The sequence below is a fragment of the Glandiceps talaboti genome, chromosome 21 (genome assembly GCF_964340395.1).
Source record: "Glandiceps talaboti chromosome 21, keGlaTala1.1, whole genome shotgun sequence".
Lineage (NCBI taxonomy): Eukaryota > Metazoa > Hemichordata > Enteropneusta > Spengelidae > Glandiceps > Glandiceps talaboti.
This window is the reverse complement of record NC_135569.1, coordinates 3,611,387-3,634,465: the sequence shown is the minus strand read 5'-3', so window position 1 is coordinate 3,634,465 and position 23,079 is coordinate 3,611,387. Positions and strand designations below refer to the sequence as shown.

Sequence of the window (23,079 nt, the reverse complement as noted above, 5' to 3'; positions counted from 1 at the left end):
TGAACTTATTAGAGATGTTTTATAATGTAAAGAATATCGATTCAGTTTCGTATTTCACTTTGTGTTTTTGTCTATGTGAACAGTCATTTAATTTCCCCTAGTGGGATGAATAAAGTGTTTCTCGTTTTGTTATAAAAATTATGTAAAGAGGATAAAATAATACCGTTTCTGAAACCACGTCATTTCATATATACAAAATTTTCCAAAAATACACAGATCAGAATCAAACGTGATGCCATAAGTCTAATATTATCAACTATAGTCTATAAATAGTATCAATACATTTATTATATTAAGAAACATACCACAAATGAAAAGTGCATTTTCTACACTCAGATTAGTTATATAAAAACTACCTGCTGTTCCAACCAGGAATGAATAGAATAAACGATACAATGGAACTCACATAAATCAAATTTGTACAACAGATGTAGAGTATAATATATATACAGGTCACTATTTACAGGGAATGGTGATAGACCCTGTATATTATAAATTAATAAATTTAAACTCTTTTAAAAAACAACAACAACAACAACAACAACAACAACAACAACAACAACAACAACAATCAAATGAACGAGCAAACAAACAAACAAACAAACAAAAACCGGACAGAACAATATTCTGAAGCTTCAACACACTAACTGTAAATATTTCCGGCATTTCTAACATTTGTTTCTCTCATTTTTATTACCTCAATATGTACATGATATGTTCTCAAGAACAGTTTTAGACAGACTTTCACATCTCACAAACATGATCTGGGACGGGAAGTTGTCTGGTTCCTTATTTCTTGTTTCCTTTTTAAGGTTATACCATGGATGTATTAGGGGAGAAGGACTATGAACATAATCCCTATTGTCGCCCGTTGTTAAAACCAATTAACCCTTTGTCTTTACTACCCTTTGAACTTGAAGTAAAATGTCTCCCCTAAAAATAATCATGGAAGTATATTTCCCATGGTTATACAATAATATGAATAAACTGTCGTACAATGATCACAACATACTGAGTATTCCGATCCCGAATATTACAAGTAGCTACTTAAAATTTTGTATTTCTGATTAAAGTGCGCCAGCTATCGGCAAGAAAATATTATTACAGATTATGCGATAAATTGATTGTGGGAGAGTAATGGCGGATGTGTTCAATCACAGCATGGGAGAGTCTCCTAATAAAGACTCGCTTTCCTCAGGTAAGCTTATTTATTTTATATTTTCATGTAGGTATGTAACTAATTATATGATGTGTGTCATAATCTGAACTGTACATTTTTGAATAAGCCTTCAAATAACCGTTTTCTCCCCGTAACCTTCAAAATGCCAAGCGAGTGATATTTGTCACCTGTGTGTCCGTTGTCCCAAGCGAGTACCGTTGAATCTCAAATCCGTTTTACGTTGTAACGTTAGATTTTAAGGTGTGTCGATTTGTACCGGAAGATGGGTAAACCACCTTGATCAATTATCAGCAATACCCAGGTATTATTTTATTTCAACGGAATTTTTTCATCGCAATTTAGGATTTGTGTACTTGGATATCTGTAAGATGTGAAAGGCGTCCTTGTGAGTTTAGAGCCCCTTTCAGACGAAACAGTAAACAAATGTGACAATAAGCCTATCGGATAAGAAACCCGGGCATTGTTTTTCATATTTGATCGATGTGTGTATTTGGGTTGCAATCTGTTGTGAAGTATCACCCCATCGACTTACGTGTATTCGTCAATGGAGAAACTAAATAGCAGTTCTACAGTCTCAATCTCTGGGGTAGAGGAAACCGGACTTTGAGTAGTGTGTAACAGTTACGATAAACGGGTGAATGATTTACTATCTATGTCATCTTCAATGATTTATCTTAAAACTACACGCTGTAACTGACTTGTTTTTCAAGTACACATGGCTTTATGAAAAAATGTTGATATTCAAGCTGTGTACAATTGTTTGGTGTATTTTTATGTAGCTCGTCTAATTTTAATTTAGGCGTCGTATTGAACTAATGTTGATGACAGGGTGGGCTGACAGTATTACTTGACTTGGCATAATTACATGTAGTTTCACATGCTTGGCGTAGTTCAGGAATTCTTTCCAACACATTGCAGTGTGGAGTGTGTAGAAAAAATGCACAGAATTGATTTTGCATGTCTTGATGTCAGGGTAGTCCAATAAAGGTGCATATTGTCTAGATAAATAATATCGTAACCTGGAGATTAATTAGACTGGTACTAGACACCAGATATGAGGCTTTGTAGAAATCTAATATAGATTGCTTTAGTTAGGTTTGAAATAACAATGTGTACACTGTGTTATACATCACAATGTCCTGAATGGACTATGGTTTCAGTGTCTAACATGAACTGTTCTCATTCACTGCTTAGTTTGTACCCTCAGCAATTAACAGAAATAACTTGGTGTATTTTTGGCACAACCCTGATCTGTGAACAAACACTGTTTCATTCATTATTTCACATCAAATCAGAACTGTTCTCATTCACTGCTTAGTTTATACCCTCAGCAATTAACAGAAATAACTTGGTGTATTTTTGGCACTACCCTGATCTGTGAACAAACACAATTTCATTCATTCTTTCACATCAAATCAGAACTGTTCTCATTCACTGCTTAGTTTGTGAAATTGTACCCTCAAAAGAAATAGTTTGGTGTATTTTTGGCACTACCCTGATCAGTGAACAAACACAGTTTCATTCATTCTTTCACATCAAATCAGAACTGTTCTCATTCACTGCTTAGTTTGTACCCTCAAAAGAAATAGTTTGGTGTATTTTTGGCACTACCCTGATCAGTGAACAAACACAGTTTGACTCCTTCTTGCAGACCAGATCTGCTTTGTATTAAATGTTTGATAACCCTTTAATCTCCCTGTAGTACTAGACACCCATGCCCACCAACTAGTCATGTGATTTACAGATATGTCATTTAAATGTTTATGAAACCCAATTGTTAGAATTACAGCCATTTGAAGGCATTGTTGCACTGGGTGAATTTGATATTGAAATGCAATGTTACAAGTGGGCCAAGGTAAAATCAAACTTGCAACCAATGTTATGCTAGATAAATTTGAAATTGAAGGCAGTGTTGCAGGTGGGCCAAGGGGAGCACGTCCAACTCGGCCCATTTCCAACTCGGCCCACCAACTCGGCCCACCGTCTGCCAACTCGGCCCACCAACTCGGCCCACTCTCTGCCAACTCGGCCCACTCTCTGCCAACTTGACTATAGCTATTTAGTCCTTCAGTAAATTCATGCGATCTACATTGTATATCATGTACTAGTATGTCAATCCATAGTGTCTTTACAAGTAGTAGTAGTATACCGATGTCGGTGCTTGGAGCAAAGGATTTTTTCTCTGATTATATGAATATTACTAGTATTTGATATTATCACGTCATCGACTCAAGACCTTGGCTTTAAATGACACAAATGGGCCGAGTTGGCATGTGAATGGGCCGAGTTGGCAATCACGTGGGCCGAGTTGGCGATGGGACGAGTTGGCAATGGGCCGAGTTGGTCCTACCCCGGCCAAGGTGCAGTGGAAATTCAATCAATTGAGGGCAAGGTTACATGTACACTAGGTGATTTTGAAATTGAAGCCAATCAAAGGCATTGTAACATGTCGGCCAAGGATCCAAGATGCAATGGAAATTCAACCAATTGATAGCAATGTTACAGTAGGTGAATTTGAAATTGAAGCCAATCAAAGGTAACGTAACAGGTGGGCCAAAGTGAAATAGAAATTACAGGCAAATTGAAACTAAGTTAAAAACAGGATTAGAATAATTTAAATTTAGATATACAAATTTGGTATCGTAGATTTGTAACTCTGATATGAAATAAAGAACGTGCTTGAATAAGAAAAAGTTCTCATCTATTTACTATGCATAAAGATGAGCTATCGGTATACATATTGTGCTTGTTAGACAGAAGGGATATTGGTCAAAGGTCAAATATCACTGTCTCGGTCAAAGGTGAAATTCAGTATGAGGTCAAAGGTCATATCAATATTTCAGATAGCACCCTTTACATTATAGATGGAGTGTACAAGACAATAATTTTCTGTAAATAATTATACAAATATGTAATTTTTGATTTGTAATCTTTTCTGGCTCTTTGAAGGTGTGAAATTGTTATAACCATATTGTATTTGACAACACTTGTAGTAGTCTTGTGTTGAAAAGTTTGATATTATAGTTCTGTATGATTAATGGGTGGCTGAAGTGAGTGTGTATGTGATCATCAACCATAGCTGTATTGATGGTATCAAATGATAGTTTGCTGTCAGGGGTTACATGTTGTACTCGGCATCAAATTATTGACTGTCAACACTTCAGACATTCATGACTAGTATAGTGTGGTAGAGTATATGTATATGTGGCACAGAAGACTGAAACTTAAACTATTGACATTACACCACACCCAGGGTTGGATACGTGGACATGACTAAAGTGTGACAGTGTGTGTGTGTGTGTGTGTGTATGTGTGTGTATGTGTGTGTGTGTACATTGTATGTGTGTGTGTGCTCGCGTGTGTGTACCTTGTGTGTGTGTGTGTGTGTGTGTGTGTGTGTGTGTGTGTGTGTGTGTGTGTGTATATCGTATGAAAGGCTACAATACTTGCACACATACCAGATATATGTACAGTTTATCGGTATGTATTTGGTTTTATAGAGGACTTAAACTAACACTAATGTCATACCACACCCAGGGAAGGTTAAATACAGGATACATTGTACACGTGTATCTGTAGTATAGTGTGACAATGTATTTGTACTTTGTGTGTGGTATGGAAGGCTATGGTAGACATACAAATTAGAGTGTACCAGATACATGTAGTCTGGATGTGTGTGTGTGTGTGTGTTTGTGTTTGTTTGTTTGTTTGTGTCTGTCTGTCTGTCTGTCTGTCTGGCTATATGTCTGTGTCTGTGTCTGCATCTGTGTCTGCGTCTGTGTCTGTGTGGTCTTGAATACTGTAGTTTCAAATGAAACATTATCAATTCTGGACAAGTTACTTTCAAACTGTAAAATACTGACTGTACTCTCTGGTTGCTTTCTTTTCTCACATGTCAACATGCCACACAGTCGTGTAGTAATTCCAGAGAGTAAATAATTTTATCTAGTAATGGTAGTACATGTACATGTATATTCAAGCTGAACCACATTTTGAGTTTTACATGTATGTCACATTATTAGTATTCAGTGTATTGTATATCAGAGTTCACTAAAAATGATGTAATACTAACCCAGTCCATTTAATTCAAGAATACACCAGGGTTCCCCACAAAATTATGGTATATGAAATTTAAAAATCTATTCATTTTTTTGATTGCCCACTTTCTGTTCTCAAACCGTAGCATTAAAACTCTGTGTCATAGCACCAAAACAACATTTTTATGCATCAAAACATTGACACCATCAATCATTGTCAAGAAACTATCTTGTATAAATAACAAATTATTCCTCAAACATTCTTCATTCAGTCACCATGACGATATTCTTTGTGAGAGGCATTATATTGGTCATAGGGGACTTGTTGCGATTTTTCTCTGACTAATAGTGACAAGGCCCCACATGTCATTCATATTTCCCTAAGGCCCCCTATGTCACTCCTATTCCCCAAGGCCCCCTTTGTCATTTGATTTTTTTTCAAAACAGATCTTTGAGAATACAAGTACATTGTAATGTTATGTAACCTATGAGGTTGTACTTGTATTCATATGTGCAATATTTTGTTTTGTATAGCCTGTTTCATATTAGTGTTTACTGGCGTTGTTTGATACAACCATGCAGAAACCAATAAGAAACTGCACATTCCACACTTTTAAGATAGCAACTTAGCAAGATTATACTTTCTTGCTACATTTTATCTAAATGAAATAAACCATTTAAACATACTGTAACTAGACACAGAGATGCAAGTACGAGTGTCAATGTTTTGATGTGTGCATGGTGACATATTACATGCAGTTCATTTCATTTAGACAAAATGTAACAAGAAACTTTATTTATTTAATCTTACTATCAGAAAGTATAGCATTCATGGTTTCTTATTGGTTTCTGCATATTTGTATCAAACATGAAATGAGCTGTACATCTTTTATAAATTCATGTGATTGTATACAGAGACTGAAAGAGGTATTGTTTGCATGTAAATTGTTGTGTGACATACAGCAGTGTGACAATACAACAGTGTGGTGTACAGCTGTGTGACAATACAGCAGTGTGACAATACAGCAGTGACAATACAGCAGTGTGACAATATAGCAGTGTGACAATACAGCAGTGTGACAATACAGCAGTGTGACAATACAGCAGTGTGACAATACAGCAGTGTGGCGTACAGCAGTGTGACAATACAGCAGTGTGGCGTACAGCAGTGTGACAATACAGCAGTGTAGTGTACAGCAGTGTGACAATACAGCAACAAATCTTTGAGTATGTTAATTACATGTATGTAATTTTTGTGAAATAAGTAAAAATCTATGTCATTTTCACCGTTGTTTTCATCAAAGATGTTGACTAGAATTGTTGTTTATAACTCTTTCTCTCAAGGGGATATTGTAAATGTACACAAGTAATTACTTATTGGGCAAAAGAATATTTTAAACATGTGAGAATGGAAACTATAAATTATGTGTACATTGGATGCGGGTAGACAGACCACTTCCCAATTATTTTTGTTGGGGTCGTAGTCTATAAGTAAAAGTACTGGTATACCAGTTAAACAGGGACCTGTACTGACTGATTATAAAGTGTCTCTGTATCTGTAGATGAAATTACTACAGGAAACAGACTGTGTAGAAACCATACAAGGAATCAGCTCACAGATTGAAAAACTATTTTCATCAGTAAAGTAGTCTAAATTTAGAACTGTCTCATTTCCTGTGTTCGTTGTCTTTCCAGTTTCTTGCATTAGAGAGAGTGAAGTAATCATCATCATACAACCATATACTGTCAGTGACTTTGCCGCTATTTAACGAGAAATAATGAAACTAATGGCTAGATCAGGAACTCTACCGCTGAGTCAATGATTATAAGCCTAAGGTGATGGACAAGGTCAAGATGAAGGTCAAACCAAAATGTCAAAGGTCAGATAAGGTCGTGCAGTTACATATAGCGCTGATGAAAATATAGTAATGGCTAATCAGGAATCAATGGTTAATTAATTTAAAGGTAATGATCAAGATTAAGGTCAAAGGTCAGATGATGTCATAGAGTGAAGGAAGCCCTATTTAAATCAGATCTAATATGCTGGGGTACAGTGTTGTTGCTAAGGATGGTTGAAGCCTGGTAATAGAACGGGGAAATCTGGTAAAAGTGGCATAGTTGCCATTATAGTATATCATATTTTTGGTGAGGAACCACAGTAAAATATGACTTGAGAACTTGGGTAGATTTGACCTGCATTAATACCTTCACAAAATATTGTATTACTAACAATAGTATTAATATATGAAGATGTTGTCTGTGGATGAAGTGTGTAATATGAGAAGTGATAAGCAACCCACGCCATGTACCTTTGATGTGGGTAGCCTGTAGGAAAACATGCAGACATGTGGGTCAGACAGTGAATATTATAACCCAAAGGACAACTACATGCCCACTCTCCCAGTGGTATAGATTATTTTTGAAGTAGGTGGGCGAATGAATATTTGTTCAAATAAAATTCAATTGAAAATTGAGAGGTGAAGATGATAATGATGATGATGATGATGATGATGATGATGATGATGATGACGGTGTTTAGGGTGGTGGTGTTTGTAATGGTGGTGGTAGGGTGGTGGTGGCTGTAGCATTGGTGGTGGTGCTAGTGGTGGTGGCAGTGGTGGTTGCGGCAGTGGTGCTGGTGGTACATTTAGGGTGGTAGTGGCTGTAGCGTTGGTGGCAGCAGTGTTCTTAGGATCAAGTTGATTTACTACATTTTAAAGTTTACAGAGACTACATAGCCATGATACACATACACTAGTCTGTACATTCACAAAATAATTGGCATATTTCCCCATCTAACCAATGATATAACAATCAATTAAAGACCTGTTACCATGGTTACAACAGATGTTGAAATGGGATTGTGACATAGATGGCATATTTTAGTGTCTAGTTGTCTATAAATTTAGACATCTTGATAACCATATGAAATAAGAATGGATTGATTAGATAGGCTTTATACTATACATCTACTCAGAGTTTGAAAAAGTATTGAACTCTCGTGGACGGTGCCTTCATCATTGGCCATATAAAGAAGTATTAGTGTCTCGTTTCCATGAATTTACAATCATTGCTGGTAGACATCATGATAGTCACATGCAATGAGGGGAAGGCACAAGATTAGTTAGGCTTACATGTATTTTCTACAAGTATTGAACTGTACTGACCCTAAAGAGATTTGAATACTAGCATCTACCATGGTTGTATGTGAATTGTGAATTTGTTGTGTTCACATGAATCTTTTAACTTCATTGATTCAGGCAAATGCATGGGTATTTTTTCACCAGTTCTAATTTGCATTATAGAACATTTTGATTATACCCACATGATATCGGCACCCACGAGAATGATGTTCATGTAATTGCTAGAGACAAACAGAACTGGACTACCTTGTATCTAGACTGGGCACTGTTATCGTTGTATTTTTAAAATTGTGGAATGATTTTGAGATTATTCTAAACAGAAGCGAGAGGAAAATTCCCTTGGCTAAGCCTACAACAGTAGCACTATCATCATTGACTGTGACAAAATATATCAATACCACTAACTCTAAGAGCTTTATAAAAATAAAGGTTTTCTACTGCTGAATGCTATAGTCTTCTAATTTACTCCCCTCCCCATGACCACCATCACCACTACTACTACCATGGTACATGTACTACTACCACCACCACCACTGAAAACTGTCACACCACATACTGTAGTAGGGATAGGGGAACACAAAGTTTAATTGATCTGAAGGATTGTTACAGAAACTTTTCTTGAAAAATGACAAATAAAAAAAATCGTTGGTCAAGAATAATTGCTGAGCATCAGACAAATTCGTTTAGAGGAGATTTGACCACCATCACCACTGCCGCCACTATTACTGCCACCACCACCACCACCACCACCACCACTGCTGCTACCACCACCATCACCACAACTGTTATCTCCATCTCTACGACCACCACTGCCACCATCACCACCACCACCACCACCACTGATCTAGCGCTGTGGTCAGGGTTTAAACCTATCCATAGCTACATGTAGCTGGATATTTTACAGTTGCTAGGTTACAGTGCTCTTCAGTTGAACCGTATTGAATAAGGTTGGTGTGTTTATCCTTGTAGTTTATTTTTGTCTTTGAAATTACTAGATGCTCATAGCTCTTTGGAATTTAACGAAAACAGAAAAAAATGTAATAATGATAAATAAAGACAAATTAATAGTTTTAAACTTAGATTTTATGTTAAAATGTAATTAATGAATATAAGGATCCAAATGTACAGTGAATCATAGATGTAAAAGAAATGTGACTGAAGTATTTAGTTCAAATATTTTCCATGGGAAAGTGTTCTCTACTGGAGAGTAGTAGTGTGTGTAAAGATCATACCCTGTAGCAGAGTGGTCGTTTGATACGGTCACTGACTACATTGATCAAGTCTGAATAGTGAGGTACCAAGACGACTTATTGACACTCGGTGAGAATTCACATACGTTATTTCTATTGTGTTTACTACCTTGGGTGTAAGGACAGTATATGAAGTATCTATACTCAGCACTGTTGTAACTGTTTATGTGACTATGGTATTTTGTTAAGGTTTTAGTGTAATACTGTACTTTGACCTACACATATAGTGCATTGACTTGGACATGGCTTCACAGAATGTTGTACATTGTTTGATTGACAGCATACATATTCTTGCCAAGGGACTTTTCCTGGTATTTTCCACCATCTATCTGCTCAAGAAGCTGTATACACCAAGCCAGGCTTATGCTAGCCAGTTTACTACATACATGGACTTGTGGTACTCATGTTTACGTAACGGTGTATAATCCAGGAATATTGACATCTTAATATGAGATACAAACAAAGTACCGCTAGTGCCAGGCTAAGACTTACATATGGCCTTGAAACCACAGATATATGTTTTGAATTTGGAATGACCACTTACATGACTTACAGCTGTTCTAAATCTAAGTGGATCTTACTGGCTGTGATACATTTGTATATTGATGTAGTTGTCGACCATATGACTTAGATTAGGGTTCCTGTACTTAGGTCTATGTTTCTCTTCATAACATGAGTCAGTCAGCTTTATCAGTTAAAAATTTAAAAAGCAAAAATGAAATTGAAATTAAGTATGTGTACAAAATACATGTTGGTGATAAATGTACTTTCATTTCTAAATCATGTTTCTTGAAATAGTAACATACCAAGACAAGTCTCAGGCCTTGTGTAGAGAGTTTCTTGAAATAGTAACATACCAAGACAAGTCTCAGGCCTTGTGTAGAGAGTTTCTTGAGATAGTAACACCAAGACAAGTCTCCAGGTGTAGAGAGAGCTTCTTGAGATAGTAACACCAAGACAAGTCTCCAGGTGTAGAGAGTGTTTCTTGAGATAGTAACACCAAGACAAGTCTCAGGCCTTGGTGTAGAGAGCTTCTTGAGATAGTAACACCAAGACAAGTCTCTGGACTTAGCTTGTTCTAAAGTATCACAGTTTGTTTCCAGGTGTTGACCTTAGTATTTTGAACCATCCACTGAGTGTATGTTAACACTTGAACTTGAAGAGATAATTGGTATGTTATTTAATACACATATACTGTGTTATAGAGTCCTTGAATTTCACTTGATGGCCTTCACCATTGACTTGTAAGTGGATAAACACTCTCCAAGAGAGTACTAGTAGTAGCTGGTAGCCTAAGGTTAATATACATTTGCACAGTACCTGTATGTACATGTACATATATAGTCTGGATAAGACAGAGACCATTTGGAAAACAATGGAAAACCTGAACTAGACACTCACACATGAAAAAAATATATATAATAAAATAAAAATGAAAAATCTACCTACCCTACCTATTCTAAAATTGAGTGTAATCTGAACCACACAATTCTTTTCTTCGGCCTTACTTATAAGTTATATTTGAACTGCATAATTTATGCCAACATCGTGTAAATAATATGAACATCACTGAATCAGTTTTCTTGTACTTTTTTGTTTGAAATTTTAATGGGAAAAAATGGAGATATGATGAAATCCTGATCCTTAGTTTACTTAATGTGTATTCCTGTAGCTGTAGGGTGTATTGCAATATTCACCAATGTAGGACACTTTCACCTTGTACATACATGTATATACAAGTAGTACATGTACCTGGAGCTGTACACAGACACTTGAATAAGAATCTTGAGATCTCTTTCCAGGAACTTACATATGTACAAGGCTATTCTAAGTACTTAAGAGTACATTCCAAGAATCTTTCCATATACATGATGCATATGGCCAGGTTCTTGGAATGTACTCGTCATAACATACTAATGTACTATACTGTATAGAGTGAATTTTATACATTGTGTTGACAATGACTGTCATGACTTTGACATGTAATATATGTGTCACTTACCTTATAGTATTAGGGAGTGACAGCATTATAAATATAAATACATGCATCTGGGAATTTAACTTTTGTAGCTAGTTTCTGTACTTGCAGCACCACAAATTTTATTTTTAGTTCATACTCTAGCTAGAAAGAAATTTTTTCTTTGTTGAGTTGGTCAGCATATTTTTTTTTTCAAACTCTTGGGTGTCGACAAATTTTTTCACAGAACCCCACCAGGCTAGCAGAGTGAAGAATCCCACTCCAATCTTCTAGCTTGGTGTCAGTGACTCAGATTGATATTATGTACATGTAGGACTCAATAAGGAAAAAAGAATTGTTTCTGGTCAGGACATTTTGTCTAAAGTGGTGCCGCGATGTGAATTTTATTTTTAATTCTCAACAAACCTGTCACTCAATCTACTATTTATGGCAGTTACTGTTCTTTTTATTTAGTACTTTACAGCAAGTGTGTATGTGGGGCAGATGTCATTTGCTTGTTCATGATTGGCTCTGCAGCTGTCTTCACTGAAGTAGGGAGGGTTATTTTTGTGTTTCCTTGGATCTGCAGACTTCATGAGCTGGACAAACATGCACACAAAAAGACCGACACAAGGGTAAAAAATTTAAGTGATGCGCACACTGACCAGAAACAATTCTAAGTCATATTTAGACATTGAGTATACCAGGACATAACATAGACAGAGATTATCCAGCCATGATGATAATGCTTTATTTGGAACATACATGGAGCTTTAAAAATTACACTCAGTCTGGTAAACACTTCCAGATGTGCTTTACTGTGTATGCTTTGTTCCACGGTCTTGTAAAGTGACCATATGGATGAGGATTGGGTATTTATTTTGGATTTTCAATTTATAAACCAATTTTATCATTTCTTCCTAGTTAAGAAATCAATGTGAAACAACATTGACCAAGTCTGTGTTTGTAACTTAATACATCAGAAAAGACTAATAAATGTGTACAATCTTTGTTATTGTACATACAATTACAAACTTTTTACACATTTTGTAGCTTTTTGCAATGTATTGAGTTACATACGCACACTTGGTCTCTATATTTTTTCCACATTGATTTTTCAAGTAGGAAGCCATGACAAAATTGTTTTATAAATTAAAAATCCCAAATAAATACCCAATCCTCATCCATATGGCCATTTTAAAGGCCAATGTTTCAATACCATGTCATATATAATCTTAGTCAGTAACACCATATACAATGTAAGGATTAAGTACATGTAGAAGCCTTTATGACCATTCTTTAAACCTAGATATTTTCACCACTAGAAAATTTTGCGATTTTACAGACTTCAGCTAGTTCTCAAAGTCTAATTTTTACTATTAGACTTGTATATTATGTTCATGTAAAAGAGGGTATTTTAATCACTACTTATTTTTACGATTTGTTTTCTAGCGAAAATAAGTGGAAATAATTCTTAAGTAAAAATGTCCAGGTTGACAATATTCTGTTACTACCAAATAACTATTTTCTCACTGAAATGTTCATTTTAATCTGATCTGTAGAGTAGAACTAAGACATAATACACTTGTATATTATACTTATAGATGTGTATGCAAGTGTTCATAGACACAGACAGTAGTGTTATTCAAATTTCCCACTGGTTCACCTCTTTCTCGTCAATACATTTCAAACTCTTTCATTTCCGTTTGAAAGTCTGTGACCGGAATTCAGACACTTGTACTTGTCAGGAATTGATACACTGGAATAATATACTTTTATCATGTGGCACACCTTTTAGAGGTAATACTAATAAACGACAAACAAAAGTGAGTTTGGAAGTGAGAGGTGTTTTTGTGTCAATGATATAGATTCATCATTATGGCAGTGTGTATTAATTCTGTGACGTATACAATTGGTACAGTCACACTCACAGACAGGAACTGCTGAGGTCATAACCTCCACAGTCCGTTTTTGTTGTCGCATGGTTCGTTTACCGGTCTCAAAAGGATTTATCCTACCAATGCCATGTTGTGGTCCTTCTAGTACAAACAAAATTGTGTCTTCAAAAAGAATTCAATCGGAGTTTGCTGTTTATAACCAAGGTCTGAAAATGACACAGACTCGTTCATCAAGTTTTGCTGGCTGTGGAAATCAAGGTAAAAGTGTCTTTACAGTTGAATATGTACTACATACATTGTACTGTAACATGTAAGATGGTTGTCATTTCCTTTTGAAATCCAAGACAGACTCTCAAGTTGTAATATGCATATAGATGAATACATACAGTGAAATAGAACCAGGCTGTGAAATAGTACAGGGTGTGTGTACACGTATATGTTCCACGAACACAGCTAATAGGTTTAAAACATATATAGTACGTACAGTGTCCGCTGTACTGTGTGTAAGGTCAGAGACTGTGCTGTGTTGTCAGGTCATGGGATATTAACGTTATGGCTTGTAAAATGTACATGTAGACAGGAAGTATGTTAATGGCTTGTAATTTACTTACATTGTAATACATGTAGTGTAGTATACATATATTATTGATTGCAATGTTACAATGTATTACATTGTATCATAATGTACGTACATATCACAGTCTATGGCAAACTTTGTTTTATGCAATCATGTGGGTTGGGCTGATTAACTAGTGCTATTCAGACCCCTCCCCTCCATTCAGTGTGCCAATGACCTCAGATTGACCTTAGAAGAGGTGTAATAGATTGTATATATAGGTGTCTATACCACACTAAGTGGGTTGTAAACAACTGTTAGGAATAAATTCTGACTGGAAAATTACCAACAGAGAGTTGAAATAAAGTACACATACTGTATATGTATGTTTTTATTTAGGCAACAGTTTCTGTCTCAGCCAATGTGTTTGCTGCAAAAAGTTAAATGCAGTAAAGCTCAGACAACAACAGGTAGTCACTGGATGGGAGTGGTAGTCACTGGTAGTTACTGGATGGGAGTGGTAGTCACTGGTAGTTACTGGATGGGAGTGGCAGTCACTGGTAGTTACTGGATGGGAGTGGTAGTCACTGGTAGTCACTGGATGGGAGTGGTAGTCACTGGTAGTTACTGGATGGGAGTGGTAGTCACTGGTAGTTACTGGATGGGAGTGGCAGTCACTGGTAGTTACTGGATGGGAGTGGTAGTCACTGATAGTCACTGGATGGGAGTGGTAGTCACTGGTAGTCACTGGATGGGAGTGGTAGTCACTGGTAGTTACTGGATGGGAGTGGTAGTCACTGGTAGTTACTGGATGGGAGTGGTAGTCACTGGTAGTTACTGGATGGGAGTGGTAGTCACAGGTAGTCACTGGATGGGAGTGGTAGTCACTGGTAGTCACTGGATGGGAGTGGTAGTCACTGGTAGTTACTGGATGGGAGTGGTAGTCACTGGTAGTCACTGGATGGGAGTGGTAGTCACTGGTAGTTACTGGATGGGAGTGGTAGTCACTGGTAGTCACTGGATGGGAGTGGTAGTCACTGGTAGTTACTGGATGGGAGTGGTAGTCACTTGATGGGGTGGGAAAATACATGTACTACATGTAAACAGCTGAGGGAGGAGTAGCATGTGATGTCAGTGAACATTGAACTTTCCTTTATCAATGTAATTTACAGAGTAAATTATTGATATAAGTTATAACTGAATGGCAAATGTAGCATGGCTATGCAAACCCTTGGTAATAGAAGACTTCACTGTAGTGTGTGTATGGCTGAACTGTATCTGTAAACAAATACATACAAACACCAATTACTGGTTATTGGTTACATACATGTAGGTTAGGGTTACATGTAGAGCAAAAATTGTGTTACATTTGCTAATTCTTAGTCCCTGCAATAGAATTCTACCACTCATAGCTTTGTCAAAGAAATAACGATTATTCAATTTCTTGGTCGACACCATAACTTCACACACTTCATATGCAAGCAGCATTTAACCGTAGTATAGGCAGAAGTGAGATTAAGCCAATATTCTTGTTCTGTTGTGAACCTTTAGCATAAGGTACAAATGTAGAAAGCTATTGCAGGTCCCAAGAATTGTGTATGGAATAAAGTTAGAATGATATATAATGTATATTGCTAGACAGACAATTAAGCAAATGGACCATAATAAAAATGTTGTAATCCAGCATTCATGTGGTTATTGAAGAACAAAAAGGGCATAGAAATTGCTATGAAATACTGTATTTTTATGGACAAGGAAAACTTGTATAATACTGGACTTCATGTGACCATATACAATATGTACAATTACATGTAGATATGGGTCATGTGTCCCAGGGTTTCAGTATGCATACTGTCACATGATACAGCTATGTTCAAATTTACTTTAAAAAAATACAGTTATTTCCTCATAGAGCTACATGTATACTAACTTGGGTATTATTTTTGATCTGACAACTAAATACGTATTCACTGAAAATTGTTAATATAAAATAATTAGACATTGTACACTAGCTATAAATAGTAAATTAATAAGTTGAAATTGTGATTCATAGGGTAGCAGAGAGTTTTGGGTATGGATCCAAAAATAAATTGATTGGTACACAAATGTATACACATTATATTGCACCATACTAACTAAGCTTACTGCTACATAGATATGTTTACCCACAGGTGATTCAATACTGTGTAGGGTGTTATGAGTAACTCATTATGTATCTAACAAAAGAGTTTCAAAAAACTTCAGTTGCAGCTAGTCCAGCTAGCTTTAAGTAGATGGTCAAAGTGAAAAAATTACATGTACATGTACAATTACAAATTAATGTATGTGACGGTGTACATGTCAGTCATCCCAGAGTTACATGTAAATTGATTAATACTATACACAGGGGTTCACATTCTGGTTTGTGAAAAATATGACAACCAAAAAATTTACAAAGATGAAATCATAGCTATTTTAGATTTGATATCCATTAACAGTTTAGCACATGTGTGCCTAGACAGTGATAGGAAGAGGTGTAGGTAAGTGACCCCCTATGTATTGATTTATTCAATCATGTAAACATTGTGACATTGGCCGAACCAGAACACAATGGGTAACAACAATTTGTAAAACGTCATTCCCTGTATTTGTCTATCATCTTGAGTAGGTCTACACCACAATCTATTGAAACCTACACGTTTTTACCATATTAGGGTTAGTACGCACAGCTTAGTGAACAGTTCTGTATTGTATTCTACTTGGTATCTCTGATAATATTGTCATCAAATTAGCAGTTGTTCAGACAACTTTGTGAACTGTAGAAAGGAGTCACATGTTGTTGGTTTTTCATGAAGATGTCTGAGAACTCAATAAGGGTACTCGGAGTGTGTGTGCCGCTGCTGTGTGTACATCACAACTCTTGTCATGTTGATAGACCATAATAAAACAGTTGTACACTGTCCAGTCATGGATTCAAGCTACAACTCTGTCATCCCATAATTTGTACATGTCAGACAGAGTTATGTGAAGTCACACTGTAATAGTTTGTAAATGCCAGAAATCTTGAGATCTCTATGTATACTTATACCAGTTCACAAAACCTTGTGTATTTTTTGCCAAATCCTTTCCAACCTGAATGCTGATCAATCAATTACAGAATTGCAGTGTATCATTAGCAAATCTAAAGATGACACACTCGCTGACATTCTGAAAATAATTTTATGATCAAACTGTAATAAAGAACTCTTGAATTGCGTGTATAAAATCCCTGCTACAACATGTAGATATAGAGAGGCAAATATAGCACTGTATATTGTATATCATGTGTCCTGTATGTCATTTCAGTAGTCTAGAGGGTCTCATTCTAAGTACATGACTTATACATTGTTGATTTACTAATGTGATGTTAGCCTGGTGTTAAGGTTGGGCTGGTACTGATGTTTATTCTTCCAGTTGCTAACACATCATAGTTTAGTACCAGCCCAGTGTAGTAAGATTAAGATAAATAATATGTAGTGCTCTTTATAAAGGCCATTGGCTTACAAATACAATGAATGCAAGGTTATGGAATACAGAAAATTAATTATGTAGAAGTAAGTTTTCAACGGAGGTGTATTTGTTGTGACTTTACATGTAATAGTTTTCAATAAATGGGTAATATAGTAGTCAATGCATAGTGTATTCTAGGCACAGTTTCAAATTTATGATAAGTTTGTTTATTTTATTTGAATTATAGATTTATTTGCAGATAAACCACATACCATGAAAAAGTCCTCATATTTCCTGTACACTTAACTGTTAGTTATTAATTATCAGTGAGTTAAAGGGTCTGAAATCTGGAGTAGCCCACTGACATGTTCATGTCACCTGTACAATGTACATGAAATGTATGTAAAATGTGATACATTGTAGGTAAAATTTGATACATGTATATTTGGAATTAACAACATATTGATAATATTTATGAATCTGTGTGGAATGTATACATTGTAAGGTACATTTTGAACAAAGGCAGTAGAAATTGATGTTTATGTGTTCATGGTCAATTATTGATAACATAAACATATCAGGTCACTACAGTGTATCTCTGTCTATTGAGGAGAAATTTGGAATACATGGATAACAGTCTTCTTGCACATTTTTGAGAATTGAAAGAAACAGTAACAGCAATATCATGGACCAATTAGTTTACGAAGGTAAGCTGTATTTATTGAGATTATTTTATTGATTAGGATACAGCTATTCAATTGTGGGAAGCACTGTCAATATCATTCACAGTTTGCTACATTGTACATGATGTGTTGCTACATTTGAACATAAACATGTGTATTAATAGAGATTGTTACAAGTACATTCATGTATTGCTACATTTGAACATATGTACATTGTCATACATTGTTGCAACTACAAAATTGTATTGATTCACAGATTGTGTATGTATTGCTACATTTTAACATCAAAATTGTTACAGTTTTGCATTGTTACAAGTATTTAACCATATATTGTGTTCATGTATTGCTACATTTAAACTCCTATGTATTTCAAACTGTTACAACATTATACATTGTTTAATACAAGTATTCAATTGCATGGCGGCCGTGTATCGCTACATTGGAACTATTAAGATTGTTACAGTGTTACACATTGTTATAAGTATTTAATCACACACTGTGTTCATGTATTCATGCAGTAAAAAGAATTAAAAGCAAGAAACATGAATAAAGCTGTAGGTATGTGGAATATTAAAGTTACATACCACACATACATGTATGTACATTTATTCTTGATATGTAAAGCCATTAGTCGTAAGCACTGCTTTGCATATCTCTACATGTGCAATGTCAAATGATAATGTCGGAATATTAATCATTTTAAGTATGTCATAGACTCTCAAACTGCTGTAAAACGTCTGCTTCAAATAAAAAAATGTCAAACATTCGAGCAAAAATAAAAATAAAAAATTGCAAAATTTCAAAGTATACACTTGTTTTAATTTGTTTTTCGATTTTATTCACAAAAATAGATGTGTGTAATATCAAAGTAGTACATTGGTGAATGTGTTGTATTGATTTTATTGATATTGATTTTTCCTTTATAATTCTACTGTCAACTTTGAATAAAAGTCTATTATAAATGTGTATTATCCTTGTAATAATCACAATAGTAATAACTGTATGTCATAAATTGTACCATGTCCTTCAGACAGAATAAATGATTCTATTTATTTGGATAGCGTTTAAAACACAACCATACATGTAATGGTCTAGTGACTGGTTTAGAATGAATACCAATAAATGGTGAATGAATAGGTACAGCAATGTACATTTTTTTGTACATCATGATCACATCTACAATAGTTATAATGCTGGTACATGATACAAGTGCTGTAGTATTGACACTAAACCACCAACATGATCTCTAAACCACCAACACTCTCAAACCACCAACGTGATCTCTAAACCACCAACGTGGCATCTAAACCACCAACGTGGTCTCTAAGTGGAGGTGTAAAACATAACGATACTGTATAGGAACTAGACTACAGTAGGTAGATTGTACAAAATGTAGAGGATTGGTTCGTGGGAAAAAAAATTCAATATGATTGTTAGTGTTGTCAGTGTTATGTAATACATGTTACAATATTTTAACTGTTAATACATGTACACAACAGTTGAACCAGAATAAAAGAATAGTGTGAAATATACAAATACAGTAATGAACCTAAATAACTGGTCTTACATGTACACAATTATACATTTTTTACCATAAATGTGAAAATATACAATTCCGATAACAAATCAGTTGTTCAGTAACTTCATAGAATATTTATTATTTCTAGTCAGTGTAGGTACAATATATATCATTGTTGTAATATATAATAAAAATAAGAAAAATATAAAGTAACAAATTGAAACTTATTATTTCCGTTTAATGTAACCATTGTTTATATAATATGAAATATTACAATAAAACCAATTATGAATTAGATAATTAGATATTATTTCCCAATATTTTTCTTCGTCTAGCTGAGTAAAATTTGAGTGACAGACCTAAGTTGTCCTTGTCACTGTGAGTTGCTAGATGAGTAGTGACAACCCTTAGGTCACAAGTATTTTTCCGGCTGAATACAGAAATATTTTTGGAGAATAACATAATTATACCATCACTAGTAATATAAAAAAAAATTGGGGAAAGTAATGGTAATTTTGAACGGTTTGACTCATATTTTGAGCACAGCAGAACCAGTGACGTAGACACGTGTTGTCGTGGCGTAGACGCACATAGAACGACCAGAGTATCCTATATATTCCATATTTTTTGTTGAACCTGGCTCTGTGCATGGTATAATCTTTGTTAACATATTGTTCATATTTGCTGTAGGGATACTGGTATTAATATAGAATAAATCAAAACAATAAAATATGAAATAATATTTTTACAGGCACGTGTAAATAAATCATGAGAATGAATCAAATTAATTCATAAATTGAAAAAGATTAATCAGTTTCAATAAATTTATTAATTATAGATGTCGTATTATTAATTTTATAGACAATTTGGCAGATACAGAGAATCAATAATTAAAAAAAATTAATGAAAAATATGATTTCATATACATGTGTATGATTTAGACTCAACATTTTTTGCCTTAGCTTATATTGGTTGCCATGGTAATGTGATGTAATTTAAAACGTTTCTTCAAAGTCATCACTAGATATAAGCTGTAGGTATTACGTTTAATATTGTGACTAATTGAACATGAATAATCTATGTTGACCTTTGACCTTTAGCTAATTGACTTGATGTCAATGGAGTGTGTGTTTTGTGAGATGCTTCAATGTTACCATAATCCATATTAATGACTTCACTGTGGATTTTATGTATTATGGTATTATCACATAAATGTGGTGTTCTGTCACGTAACTGAAATGTAGTCACATAAATCCGGTACCAGTATTTACATTAGATTTATGTCGGAATAAAAAAATCCAATTTAAACCATCAAGTGATTCTATCATTAGACAGAATGTTTTTCATTATCCCAAAAATGTTACAAAATATTCAAGTTTTTAGGCAAAGTAACTATTTTGATATTTCAGTATATAACATTGCTACAAAGTAACAATATATTGTCAAATAACCATACATTGTTACATAATGTTGCAAAATACCATACATGTACAATAACAAATAAATGTTCCAATTAATATCTTGTAATGGTAAAAATATGAACTTTCACCTACAGAACTGTCTTGAGTTGCATTCAGTCATGTGATATATAATCAGTATCTGATTGGTTACAATCGTTTGCATCTAGTCATGTGATAAATAATCAATATATGATTGGTTACAGCTGTTTACAAAATGTACATTCATGGAACAGAGAAAGAGTGACTGAAAGTTGTAAGATTGAGAGTAATGTATGTTGACATAAATGATTAATCGTACAATTATAGAAATTCAAATATCAAGCTAAAAAGTAAATGTTTGTGAAAGAATTACAACAGATATAACCAGTGCTGTGATGGAGTATGTTACTGTTTATACATGTACCACTAATTTTAGTATTCAGGACAGGTTCAACAGGTAAACTGAATTTGAATTTTCTAAGGAGTAGGAAATGTCATTTTAGCAGCTTATAATTATAAGTAGTAGTGATAAATTCAGTAAATTTATAAAATATACACAGATCCTCCTCAAGTGTTGTATATATCTATAAGTCTATACATGTAATCCATGTTTCCTCAATGAAAACAAAACTTGAGAATTTGCATGTACTAGCTCGGTGTCCATAGCAACCTGTGTCCATGGCAACACTGATTCTGAATTTTGTATGAAGACAAACATGTAGAATTATGCTTACAATAGTAAAATATCAATGATATAATAAATAAATAAATAAATAAATAAATAAATAAATAAAATAAAAAATACATGTAAATAAATAAACAGTAAATTGTAAACTAAATGCACATTATGCCTGTAAATACAGTGTAATACTAAAAGTTTATCTGGAATTAATTATCAAACTTCATAGCTGTATGTTTTGTAGTTGTATATTTTGAAGCAGTGTTTGTGGTTAGACCAAACTCTCCATCAAGGTCAATGCAGTAGTATATACCAGAAATTCCAAACCATTTAAAGGTCTCTTGAGAGGGTGAAATTGTATGCCAGTGTTTTGTTTCAGACCCATCCACCCCTTGTGTTGTGGTCCACTTAATAAGGAATGCAATCCATACAAACAGACTATGTACAAAGTGAACTTTGAGAACATATTTACAGCCAAACTACATTCATCCATGTGTGTGGTTTCCAATATGTAGGTATCACTGATACATGTGATGACAGGTGGCTGTGACCTTTGACCTTATGACCACAACACAGCGTTCAGTTGAGATTCAGGAAAGGTTCCATGGGATTTGAAGAATGGCCAAGCCCTAAATATGGCATGACATAATTTAGATTGTTTAGCAGTGAGGACTTTTAACCTACCAAATGTATTATTAGATATTAATAACTTATAACTATACTGTACTAAATATCAATTTTAATATAAATGAATATATTTCCTTATTTGGAAAATTCAATTCAGCAAAAGTACAGTATGTCTAGACATGTGTCATTAGACATTACTCAATATTGAAAATTAAAATGACTTGAGTTGTGTTTTCATCGATGACACATGTAATGATGTACTCAGTTTTAATTAGACCACTGTCATGACAGTGTATGACTTGAGTTGTGTTTCTATCAATGACATATACATATATATGTACTACTGTATAAAAACACCAATGTCATGACAGTGTATGACTTGAGTTGTTTCCATCAATGACATATACATATATATGTACTACTGTATAAAAACACCAATGTCATGACAGTGTGTGACTTGAGTTGTGTTTCCATCAATGACACTGACATGTACATGTACACATGTACTAAATGTAATGAATACTGTATTTTAATCAGACCCATGTCATGACAGTGTATGACTTTAAGAGTTGTATTTTTATGATAAATGACACATACATATATTCAGTGCAGTGAATACTGTATTTTAATCAGACCAATGTCA

General features: G+C 34.6%; 1 protein-coding gene across 3 annotated transcripts in view; it reads left to right on the top strand.

The window, feature by feature from the left end:
* Positions 1–1,124: 1,124 nt before the first annotated feature.
* The window catches only part of LOC144451137 (kazrin-like), a 54,054-nt gene continuing 32,099 nt past the window's right edge, over positions 1,125–23,079 (top strand). The window contains exon 1 of one of the 3 annotated variants that reach the window (XM_078141911.1): positions 1,125–1,198. In XM_078141911.1, the coding sequence (XP_077998037.1) occupies positions 1,138–1,198 (61 nt within the window). In that variant the 5' untranslated portion in view covers positions 1,125–1,137. Of the gene's footprint in view, positions 1,199–13,238; positions 13,724–23,079 lie in introns of those variants that run through there. The other 2 variants (XM_078141912.1, XM_078141910.1) reach the window with 2 other exon arrangements.